This window comes from Cryptomeria japonica, chromosome 8, assembly GCF_030272615.1.
Source record: "Cryptomeria japonica chromosome 8, Sugi_1.0, whole genome shotgun sequence".
Classification (NCBI taxonomy): Eukaryota; Viridiplantae; Streptophyta; class Pinopsida; order Cupressales; family Cupressaceae; genus Cryptomeria; species Cryptomeria japonica.
The window spans coordinates 487108304-487121276 of record NC_081412.1 but is presented as its reverse complement, the minus strand read 5'-3'; the positions used below and the strand labels follow the sequence as shown (position 1 = coordinate 487121276).

At 38.4% G+C, this 12973-nt stretch overlaps 1 protein-coding gene across 1 annotated transcript in view; it reads right to left on the bottom strand.

Annotated features, from left to right (window-relative positions):
* Positions 1–10971, bottom strand: part of LOC131077276 (large ribosomal subunit protein uL3m) — a 34088-nt gene extending 23117 nt beyond the window's left edge. Inside the window, exons 1-2 of the mRNA XM_058014729.2 lie at positions 10285–10971; positions 9287–9496 (exon numbers count right to left, since the gene is read on the bottom strand). Of these exons, the coding sequence (XP_057870712.1) occupies positions 9287–9496; positions 10285–10671 (597 nt within the window). The 5' untranslated portion in view covers positions 10672–10971. The remainder of the gene's footprint in view (positions 1–9286; positions 9497–10284) is intronic.
* Between the last annotated feature and the right edge of the window lie 2002 nt (positions 10972–12973).

The window sequence follows — 12973 nt, the reverse complement described above, 5'->3', positions numbered from 1 at the left end:
AGCCACAGCAATCTCTGAACAAGGATATGAAATATGTTGACTTCAAGATACTGACTTATTTAACACAGAACTTAATAACTGAAAAGTCACTTCTCAAAACAAGAGCAAATTTCATGAACAGAACATCAGATGGCTCTTATTATTAATCAGATCTTGTAAATAGAATCTCTCGTATGTTTAGTACCCAGGCCAACAAATTGATACATATGCCTGACAGAATTCAGTATTTTCAGACTTAATGCAAAATGGGTTACCAGTTCTTCTTGTGATCTGCCTATCTAATTTATTAGCAATGCACCTTCCTGGAGACTCTGATAATCTATTTGTCCTAACTTTGCAGGTGTCAAAGATGCACTGCAAAGTTATCACTTCCCTAGGGCTACGACTGGTAGCAGGTTGCCTTGTGTAATTATCAACCCTGTCCTGGAGTTCCCTTATTGCTGTTCCTTCTCACTAATCTGCACTTGCAGACCCATCACCTTCAGGTGTCTGATTGGATGCGATTGTTGTGCCTAGGAGTGGCGCTGTTTGCTCACAAGCTGGGAGCAAATTGTTGTCTCGGGCTACAGACCTTGTGTTGATGTAAAAACGATCTCCTCCTAACTCCTGTGATTGCGCTCAGCTTATTAATGTTTGGATCGCTCTTCCTGTGAATTAGACCACAGATTGAATTTCAATGGTTGCAAATTGAGTGGCTCAAATAAACAGCAAACAGGGAAGGGGCTACGTCATACCGTGTATTGGTTCTATGGTTTTTGTCCAGCCAGCCTCCATGCTCAAGGCAAATAACATAATCATTCCAGCAGTCATTCATCGAGCCACCCCTCTCCTTAAATAGGAGAGTCATAGGATCAAAATATGTCGGCCTAAAAGCAAACTGACCTAAGTCAGCTTGGAGACTAAAATAAATTTATTTAGATTTGTTTAAGGATTGGTTAAAGGGGTCGGCCCCTAGAACCGTTACATTGAAATTTATAATAATTACATTTATTAAAATTTTGATCTAGCTTAATCACGAAAAAAAATGAGATGGGTGTTATCCAACATCGAATAGGAGAGCCTGGCCGACCAGCCGAATCAATTCGGGTTCATTACAGTCCTCATGTCCCATAATTGCTTGTCCTCAAGCAATTTCAGGTTAGGATGCTCAAAAATCTCTATTCCTTCCCATGTTGCATTTTCACGAGGAAGGCCATTCCATTTCATCAAATACTCAGGGATCACCTTGTTCCTTAACCTTTTTTCCCTTACATTCAATATCGTCTCAGGCTCAAGAAGCACTTTGCCTTCATGGTCCAGTGGAGGTAGCTCAGTTGAAGGTGTAACATGGAACATAGAACATGGAATGTGTTCTGTATTCCGCTATTAACTGTAAGTTCCAGCTCATAAGCAACCTGCCCTATCTTCCTCACCACCTTGTAGGGTCCATAGAAACGAGATTTCAGCTGCTCAGCCCCATTCCCCTTGATTGAGGATTGTCTATAGGCTGCAGTCTTAAAAATACATTATCACCAACTTCAAAGGTCCTCTCAATTCGTTGTTGATCAGCATATAGCTTCTGCTAATTTTGAGCTTCTTGTAGATTCTCCTTGAGAGACTCCAAAATGTCTCTACTTTGCTGCACCATATCTTTAGCACTTGGTACCCTACTATCGGTAAGAAGCAAATCAATAAATGACGTGGTTTCATAACCTTAAAGAGCTTAGAAGGGAGTCATACCAATTGACATGTGATGAGTTGTACTGTAGCAATATTCCCCCAAATGAAACCATTTAATCCATCCTGTTTGTTGTCATGTAACATAATTTCTCAAATAGCCTTCAATCCACTTATTCACTATTTCAATTTGCCCATCAATTTGTGGGTAACAGCTAGTACTAGGTTTTAACTCAGAACCTACCAAACAGAAAAGTTCTTGCCAAAACATGCTAAGAAACCTGCTGTCCCTGTCACTTACAATTGTTTTTGGCAACCTATGAAGTCCAAGAATTTCTCTGAAAAACAAATCTGCCACTTGTGGTGCCTTAAATTCAAAAGTTCTAGCATAAAAATGAGCATAATTGGGAAGCCTATCAACCACCACATATAAGCAATGTTACTCGGGGACGCATTTCCCCCTGTTTTGCAGGCATTTAAGAAAAGAGGACAGCTCGGGAATGTGGGAATGGCGAGAAGCATCCCCTTGTCGCTCCCAAATAATGAAAAAATGCAGGAAAGGATTCCCCCTTGCCATCCAAGATTTCCCTTGACTGTACCAAAGATGGTCGGCCGTCCCCCTAGGGCGTGGCCTTAACATTTTAAAAAAATACACCCAAACATTAAAAACACTAGCCCCATTATTATTATATGAGAAACCATACATAGAATCATGACTGACATGAAAACAAAATTACTTCTGGCTCATTTTTATCAAGTGAATGTTAGTTAAAAACATATCTAGTAAGATTTTTTTATTTTGCAACCCAATGTTCAAAGTTTATCTATTTCTACTTCATCCCCATTTCCTATTACCAAGTGCATTGAAAATAGACATTGACATTTGATAAATTTGTTCTGTTGTATGTGTAATTAATCAGCTATATTTCTATATATTGAATATAACGCATTCAATTATCCTCCCAGGAATCTATGAATCAACACAAGTAGTTATAGACATGTAATCCTTGCAACTAGCACCACTCATGCTGAGTATATGCATCAGCAAATACCATGCTTCAAGATGAAGGTTCTCATTTTGGTGTGTAGATATATCAACATCCAAGAAAGAGAAATTTCCTTGTATATTTTAAATTTTCCCTATTTTTAATATAGTTGTCCATATCATCCCCTAAATGGCAAAAACAAAAATCCGTCCCGGAAACTTGGTGTAACATAGCATATAAACAGTTGTTACCTTGAACCTTTGGCAACCCCGTAATGAAATCCATTGATATACTCTCCCATTTCTTATTTGGAATGGGTAAAGGCTGCAGCAACCCAGCGGAAAAAACATGCTCCACCTTATTTTGTTGACACTCCTTGCATTCTCTTACATGTTGCATTACATCCTTTTTCAGCCCTCTCCATGAGAAACATTCCCTTGCTTGTAAGTTTTGTAGAATCTCGGATGTCAAGCAAGTGGTGTATCATGACAAGCTCACAATATCTTTTCCTTTATCTTGAATTCAAGTATGATATACACACATTCCTTGTAGAAAATAAGCTCATTTACTACCTTGAACCTATCATCTTGCACTTTGTCTTCCAAATCATCAAATGAATCCTTAAGCATACTCAACTATGATCAAGGACTTCCAATCAGCAGAAATATCAGTTATAGAATGTAAATGAGGCTTTCAAAAAAGTGCATCAGCCACCACATTGTTGTTCCCTTTTACATGTTCAATGTCAAAATCATAGGCTTGAATTTTACTTACCCACGTATGTTGCCTATCGTTCAAATCCCTTTGGTTGAGGAATAATTTCAATATATTGTGGTCTGTTTTGACCATAAACTTCCCACACACCAAGCATTGAAGGAACTTGGCTAAAACATGCATATTATGGCCAGCATTTCCTTTTCATTAATTGAAAAATTTCTTTCAGCCTCCTTGAGTCTTCTGCTTTCATAAGCTATGGGATATTTATTTTTCATAAAAACAACCCCTATGCCTTCCCTGAAGGATCACATTCAAAGACAAAAGGGAGTGAAAAATCTGGAATTGCTAAAATCAGACAAGAACTCATTACCTTCTTGAGTTTGTCAAAGGCTTGTTGGGCTCTTGCACTCCATGTGAATTCTCCCTTCTTTGTTAAATTTGTTAAAGGAGCTGCAAGTTGAGAGAAACTCTTCACAAACCTTCTATAGTAGCTGAAAAGACCTGCAAACCCTCCTAGCTGTGTCATATTCTTGGGTCTAGGCCAATATTGCTTTGATTTTTTCACAATCCATGCTAACACCTTGTGCATTGATTTTTAACCCCAAATACAAAATTTCAGTCAACCCAAACTCACAATTGGAGATTTTGGCATAACAAGAATGCTCTTCAAGTATGGCCAATACCTAATCTACATGTTTCAAATGATATTCCCATGTCTTACTATAAATCAAGATGTCATCAAAGAAAACCAAAACAAATTTCCTCAATTGTAAAATGAATACCTGGTTCATGCATGATTGAAAGGTTGTTGGTGCATTGGTTAGGCCAAAGGGCATAACCAAGAATTCATAAAGCCCATAACAACACCTAAATGCTGTTTTGTGAACATCCTCATCTCTTACCTTAATTTGATGATAACCTGAACGCAAGTCAATCTCAGAGAAATATCTTGCTCCATGGAGCTAATCAAGTAATTCATCAATCCTTGGTATGGGGTAGCCATTCTTGATTGTCCTTTTATTAAGTTCTCTATGGTCAACGCACATCGTCATGGTTTCATCCTTCTTCTTGACTAGCACTACAAATGATGTAAATGGGCTCGAACTAGGCCTTATATGTCCCATATCTAAGAGTTACTTGATTACTTTTTCAATTTCCTCCTTATAAACCTTTGGATGACGGTATGGAGTGATCATAACTGGTTTTGCCCCCTCTTCAACTCTATCATATGCAGAAAACCCCTATCCAGTGGTAGCCCAAGAGGGATGTCCTCAAAAACCTTGCTATACTTATCCAAAATGGACTGAATTTCTAAATTGTAAGAACCCCAATCCTTGTATGCACATGTGCTCATAATAAAACACTCAGCTGCCCACATTACTTGGTCCTCGCGAAAAATTCACTCTAACCTCTTACCTGAAACTTGCATAGGGTCCTTATTAGATAAACCATGCAAGAGTATCTTCTTTCCATCGTGTTGGAAGGAGAGTTCCATAGTTTAGTGGCTTTTTTCATACTTGTCAATTGCGTACAGCCCTTGAACTCCTTAAACCACTTCCATATCCATGCTGATTACATAAAAATCATCCTTCATTTTGTACTCTCCTATCATAAATTCCATCTGGGAAATCTTCCTGATGCACGATAGAATTGTTCCACTTAAAACTTTTACATCGAACCCTTCAATCTCCTCAATATTTAATTTAAGCCTCTTCACTACTTCTTCGTCAACATAGTTATAAGTGGCTCCACTATCAATAAAGATTGTTACCTTTTGATCTTTCAAGACTCCTCTAAGGCAAAACGTATTATATCGTGGCTCTCCTAAGAGTGCTGCAAGTGTTCATACCGAAGGTCCTTCTCCTTGGTGTATTTGCTCCACCTCTTCTACCTCATGCCGAGGTTCAGATTCATCACTTTCTGTCGTCATGGTAAACGACCTCTATATAATGTATTTGCCATTTTCCTAAACACTTAGGCCCCAGTTGCCAAGGTTCACAGCATGTAAAACACAACTTCTTTCGTCATAGCTCATTCTGAGAAATCTCATCTTGACTTGTCTTTGGTGGTGATACCTTTGGGAAGGTAATGTTCTTCTAAAAAGGTTTCTTAGACAGAATAGGAGGTGTTGTCTTCTTGTTATGAAAGATGTCTCTAGTCACTGATTCTTCCAAATTGAGGGCTCTTGTGATTGCTTCTTGTAGGGTGCTTGGGCTATAATGCTCTTATTAGACCCTTAAGAGGTTCAGTTAGACCTTCAACAAACAAAACTTTAAGCCTCCTTCCTGTTACATCAGGTAACATCACTGCAAGCTTTTAAAATTTTGCCACTTAAATTTCTACCTTTCCTTCTTGCTTCAGCTGTGCTAAATCCCTGAAGTGAATTTTTGGGTCCTTCCTATCAAATCTTTCTATTATCCATTGGCTGAAATCCTCCATTGTGTTTATAGAATCGTGCCCTTGAGTTATAATGCCATGAAACCACCATTCATGTGTTGTCTTGTCCAGATGTAGGGTGGCAAATTTAATGGCTTCCTCCGAAAAACATTGGATTTAGTGAGAAATACATGTCTAACTTTTGCAACCAGGCTCGCTCTTCTGAACTTTTAATCCCATCAAAAGTTGGAATTGTGACTTTCCCTAATTGATGTTGGATGTCTTTCCTTCCTTTATACCCTTTCCTCTCAAGCCCTGTTGCTTTCTTCGTCTCATAATAGTCTCTACAAGGCAGGTCTGCACGAATGGTAGGGGGAGTGATATGCCTCATAAATTCTTGCTACATCCTCCTCAGACTCATGTTGTTCCTTGTCAATGTTGACTGTTGTATCTTTATCCAAGAATTTCGCCCTAAAAATCCTTCAGTTAGTTGAAGTTGGATTCTTTTCCTTTCCTGGAACTTTATCTCCATTTGAATAGCTCTCATCTTCTTTGTTTTGATCAAGCTTATCGTTGCTCAACTGCTGGTCCAATCCTTCCAAAAGCTGGGCCATTTTCCCCATGGAGTCTCTGATCTCCTTCATGTACTCTTGGGAATGCTCTTCCTCCTTATCCCCCATGGTGGCTCCCTTCCTCTTCTCACGCTGCTGCTGGTAGCGTTGTTCTCTGTCACTCATAACCAACCCACAGGCTGGCAGGTCAGAGAGATTCGATACAACTGAAATATGCTGACTTCGAGATACTGACTTATTTAACACAGAACTTAATAACTGAAAAACCACTTCTCAAAACATGAACAAATTTCATGAACAGCACAAAGAGCTCTTATTATTAATCAGATCTTGTGAATAGAATCTCTGGTATGTTTAGTACCCAGGCCAACAAATTGACACATATGCCTGACAGAATTCAGTATTTTTAGACTTAATGCAAAATGGGTAGCCAGTTCTTCTTGTGTTCCCCCTATCTGATTTATTAGCAATGCACCTTCTTGGAGACTCTAATAATCTATTTGTCCTAACTTTGCAGGTGTCAAAGACACACTACAAAGTTATCACTTCCCTAGAGCTACGACTGGTAGCAGGTTGCCTTGTGTAATTATCGACCCCACCCTGGAGTTCCCTTATTGTTGTTCCTTCCCGCTGATCTGCACTTGCAGACACATCACCTTCAGGTGAATGATTGGATGTGATTATTGTGCCTTGGAGTGGCACCAAGTGTGAATTGTTGTCTCAAGCTACAAACCCCATGTTGATGTAATAACCATCTCCTCCTAACTCCTGTGATTGCACTCAGCTTACTAATGTTAGATCACTCTTCTTGTTAATTAGACAACAAATTGAATTTCAATGGTTGTGAATTGAGTGGCTCGATCAAACAGCAAACAGGGAAGGGGCTATGTCCTAACCTGTATTGGTCCTGGGGTTTTCGCCCCAGCCAATCTCCGTGCTCAAGGCTAATAACATAATCATTCCAGCATGTGCTTCATCGAGCCATCCCTCTCCTTAAATAGGAGAGTCATCAGATCAAAATATGTCAGCCTAAAAGCAAACCAACATTAAGTCAGCCAGGAGACAAAAATAAATTTATTTAGATTTACTAAAGGATTGGTTCAAGGGGTCGACTCCTAGAACTGTTATAGTGAAATTTGTAATAATTTCATTTACTAAAATTTTATAATGTCCCCTTTGGGGACTTCCCTAAATTTTCCCTAGAATCACAATTAGGGTTAGGGTTATAACTTTACCAAACAAAATATCTCCTTTAAACCCAATGAGCCTTGATTACATCCACAACAACAGTTATTATGCCATTAGTTGTTTTGACATTGAGTTTGGATCTGATCTATTACAGGTCTGATCCTTTGCTGGTGTTTGTTGTTCTTAATAAACTCTGTCTGATTTGATGATTGCTGCAGATATCAATTCTATGGATCCTCTTCCAAATGACAGCTTGATCTTCCTTTACTCCGATTGCTTGATGCCTTTCCCATTGGATCTTCTTCTATATATACTATAATTGCTTCATGAAGATAGGCGTCCCTTGGGAGAGTTGCTACCCTCTCAGAAAGGAACATGTCAACTCACAATTAACCTTTAGTGTATCTCTTCGTAACCAATCATTCTTTCATTAAGTGCACTTCTCAATGCTTCCTGCATCGATGGTTTTGCTGTTTGTAATATTTGATTGCTACCTTAATAGCTGTTTCTCTTATTAATCATTGTTCCTTAGGTGATCACCATGCTATTCGACCATCCTTCACAAAAAAAAGATGATTCTCTAGTTATCCCCTTTGTGGCGGGGCATGAAAAATTTCAATCTAGCTTAATCACAAAAAAGATTTAAAAAACAAATGAGATGGGTGTTATCCAACACCACACGGGGGAGGCTGGCCAACCAGCCCAGTCAAGTCGGGTTCATTACAAGATAAGTGTTACACAGCACAAATTGTGCTGCAGTAAACGTTCCAGCTCCCACCAGGAATTCATCAGCACTAAATATATTTACCTTCCAAAAGGCAAAATTTCTAAAAGTTCTGATGTCTTTCTAAGCTCTAGTTTACATATATTCTTAAGGAAATCAAGAAAAAATGGGAATTCCTCAAATTTATAAGAAATAAATGAGGTCATACACACCTTTCAGGAAGATAGGTTCACTTTTATAGTAACAATGGTGGAAATAGTAGAAATGGACCGAGCAGATATAAAAGATAAAATATGTTTGAGGAGGAAAGAAAAGGGTACATGGCCACATTTGGATTCTCAGGCAAGCTATGGTTTATTTAATTAACATATGTGGGCCAAAAAACAGGTAGAATTATGAATTTTATGGATCACATTGTTGCATCAACTAATTACATATCCAAACATAAAATCTGAGTCTATCCACAACAACATTTAAAATAAAAGAGCAATTAGCATCCCTTATTGGCACACTTACAGCAGTGCCAGCACTTCTGCGAACTAGTATCTCCTTATGGAATTAGATAACCAAACATTCATTCAATAGACTTAAGCAGAAATATTATTTGTAAAATCTTTAAGATATGCTAAATTTCAAATTTTGTGTACTGCCTTGCCAGCTCAAATAATTTTATAAAGAAAATAAGACCCTAACAGCAAAAACATTATTTGTAAAATCTTAAGTTATGCTAAAGTTCAAATTTTGTGTACTGCCTGCCAGCTCAAATAATTTTATAAAGAAAATAAGACCCTAATAGCAATCACAAGGATAATTTTTTCAGACTGCATTGCTGAAGGCAAATATTTTTCAGATAAAAAATTGTTTATCTTGCCAATCAGCTTCTGATGTTGATGTTGAAAAGATGCATTGAAAAAGTCTGTACATAGCAAAACAAGCCAAGGAGTTGTATTCAACTATCACATATAGAACTAAAAATATGGAACATGCATAGATCTTTTAGAAAAGTCATTTTGATGTGCTTCCTATTAGAATAGCATGAAACCATTCAATTAAAGGTAAATAAAAACCTGAAAACCTTTGCCTTTTGTGATTCCAGTGACATCAACATGCTGACCCGGAACAAAATGGCGAGCAGTAATGGGAGTACCAACGGGAAGAAGGGCATCCTCAGATACACGGAACTCCTTCAACTCTCTCTTCAATGGCACTCCTTGTGAACTGAAATGGCCCAACATAGGCTGCGTCAGTTGCTTTGGTTTCTTCTGCCCTGCCCCTATCTGTTGTGTCCTAGCAACAGGAAACCCATGTTATAAATCCAATCTGATTCTTTAAACATATAAGGAGTGCATGCTGTATCCCCAAGAGTTGCAGCAATTCTAAATTTGGTTAAAAATTCTTCAATACAATTCCACTTAGCATAATCCAGTTGTGCAAGCCATTTGCTTTGAAAAATCATAATTCCTAGGAGCATTTCAAAAGATAAAACAGTCTCATTTTGAGGTATTCCCCTAGCCTAATTTCCTCCTACGAAAATGTACGGTACTAATTCTTAAAGTCCTCATACATAGCAACTACACAGGAGTATGACCTGATCATGGAATAAATACTCTAACTAAAACATACGTATAAATATTAAAATTTCAAACGAGGCACGGTTTACTTGTAGTTTCTTGACACCCACAAGAATTGAAATTTTTCAGAGTGGGGATGAAACTACAAACGAGTCCTGTATTTTGAGGTGAAGCCTTACCAAAAAATAAATACATATTAAATCGTTGCTCAAGGTATGCACTGATTGTATGTCCCATGATGCAAAATGCTGAATAGATTGGATGTGGTATCAATAAAAGTTCCAGAGAAACTATGCTGTGAACCGATTGTTTTTAATTTGAACAATTATTGCGAACAATTATTGCGAGCAAATATTGCAAGATTTAGCATGGTTTGAAGAACAATACAAACTGGAGACTGTGAAGAGGCCGGTAGCTCAGAAGGTCCTACTTTTAAGTCCTAGCCGGCCAATGGAAAATATAATATATGAAAATATGAATTGATGATAGCATACCTGGAGGGCATTGTAACCTTCCTTATTGAGTGTCTTGACTTGAGTGACGATGTTATCGTCAACCCAGAGGATGGTGATGGGAATTCTAGTCCCCCATTTATCCCAAAGACCTGTCATTCCGCATTTAACAGCTATGGCACCTGTTCTCCGCGACTCCGCCCCCATGGCCCTTACTTGTGCCTCTGCTAGTAACTTTCCTCTTCCTTCCATTTCATCTTGCCCATGAGTGCTTAATGTTGAATATGTTGAGGGAGAACCCAAATAAGCTCTAAATATGAGTGGTTCCGACAACGGTCCAGAGCGCCAAAAATTTAGATTTGATTGAGGTTGTGATATCGTCCAAAAAAGTTGAAGCCGTGCAATGACTCCTCTGGATAGTGCAGACATGGTGCTTCGACCAGGTGAGCACCTCGCATTTACAAAAGTATCATAATATCATTGTCCATTTAAGCAAGTTTTTTCTCCTGATTGCTAGCAGAGGAAAAGCTTTGATCTTTTTTAGACGCATTAACATCGGGAGGGGTTTGCGTAGGGTTTTACAGATCTGTTCAAAACTGGGACAGATTCAATCATTTAAGTTGTTAATCAGGCCTGTTTAGGGCTTTTATTGGAAGTTATATATCTTCACACGACTAGCCGGATTTCATTCACTGTATTTTTCACCTTTTTCGTTCCCCGACTTACCTAAATGCATTTTATTTTTCTGGCTTTGTTGAATACTTGATATGATTTAAATTTTAATGATTTTTTTAAAATATATTAATTTAATTTAATTTCAAAATAATAAATAATATATAAAAATAGTAAATTGTATATTCACATTTTTTTAAATTTTCGTTTTATTACTTTTATAATTATTATATTATGTAATTAATAAAAAGAGTTTATATATAAATATATATAGAAGTAAATAGCAATAAGTTTTTAAAAAGATTTAAATAATAATATTAATAATTAATATGTAAGTTAAAATATGTGTATAATAATTAGTTAAATTAGATAAACTAATAAATTATGAGTTGCTTTTTTATTTTTTTAATTGATTTAATTTTATTTTTATTTTTATATTTTTGAATAAAGGGGTAAAAACTTTATTGAAAAATATAAACAAGAATTATAAAGAGAACCAGAGCCCCAAAGCCCCAAAAAGGAACCACAAGCCCAATCAAAGATCAGCCAACTTCATAACTATCCATGTCCTCAGCAAAGATCTTCTGCAAATCCTAACAGTAATCCGGGGAAAGATGCTCCCAACCTTCAACTTTCCAATCATTACCATGTTCTGAGGCCCACTTGGCCAAACAATCAGCAGCTCTATTCCATTCACGAGGAATGTGGATAAAAGACACCTACTCCATCATAGTACTAATTTGAAGAATCTACTGAACAATCCCTAGCAGCTGCCAATGAATCCCACTCACCTTCTGGTCAATCAACGGGTTAACAATAATTTGTGAATCCGATTCGCAGATAACCTTCTGCCATCCCAACTCCAAGGCACACTCCAGGGCATAGAAAATTGCTAATCCCTCCATAAAGTTATTAGATTGTCACCCTTTATGCACCGAAAAGAAGAAAACCACCTCCCCCATACAACTCCTACCAACACCACCAACCCCAGCAGGGCCCAAATTACCCCTAAAGGAGCCATCGGTGTTAATCTTGATAAACTCATCCTGGGGGGCATCCACCTTCCCACCCTTTGAACCTTCTTCATAGCATGTCTACCTCTCCTGACACAAGCTAAGGAGGGAGACAACTCCTGCAAACCCAACCTATTCACAATATTCGCTTCATCTCTATCCAGAGGAAAATTCACCTCACATTTAGCTTCCACTGTCTCCCAAATCATAACAATGATTCTATTCCACACTTGTTGAACTAACAATTTGACCTCCCTAAAGATCCTCCTATTCCTTTCGAGCTAGATCTACCACAGTATGAAAATGGGCCCAATATGCCAGACAGTTTGGAGAGAGGAGGACAAGATAGGAGGTCTGCCCAAACTACACCAAAACTCCACCAGAGAATCCGCATGAATACAAGGATGCTTCCACACCCCCCACCAGTAATGTCAAATAAGCAGCGAGAAAGGGCATCTGAAGAGCAGGTGTGAGGAATCTTCCTCCCCATTACCACACAAAACACAGATGGAAGGCCCCAAGAATCCTCGCTTGCAAATATTGTCACAAGTTATTAGGCATTTATTCAAAGCCAAAGTCCAAGCGAAACAGTTACACTTTGGCCAACAAAAATTATTCCACACATGTTTCCACTAGTGCACCTCCCTCCCCTCCAATCTACGGGACAACAACTCCTGGTACCCACTAGCCACAGTAAAGACGCCCTTAGGATTCGGAGACCAAGCAAGTCCATCCCTACCCTTGAGGGAACTACAGTGTCTACTCGCCAAAATGCCATGCAACTCAGCACATTCTTCATCCATCCCAACAACCAACCACTCATTAGGAGCCTTCCACCACTCCAACTCCAGTCGCCCACACCTATAAACAGCCTTGAAGTCACTCACCCTATACCACCCTGCCTCCTTAGGAAATTGATCAAGGATGGGGGGGGTATCCACCCAAGAGTCGTACCAGAAAAGGACCTCTTCCCCCCTCCTACATATCCAAAAGAGTCCTTCCTTAATAAAATAGACTGCCTTAAACCAAGCCCACCCGACTGTTTC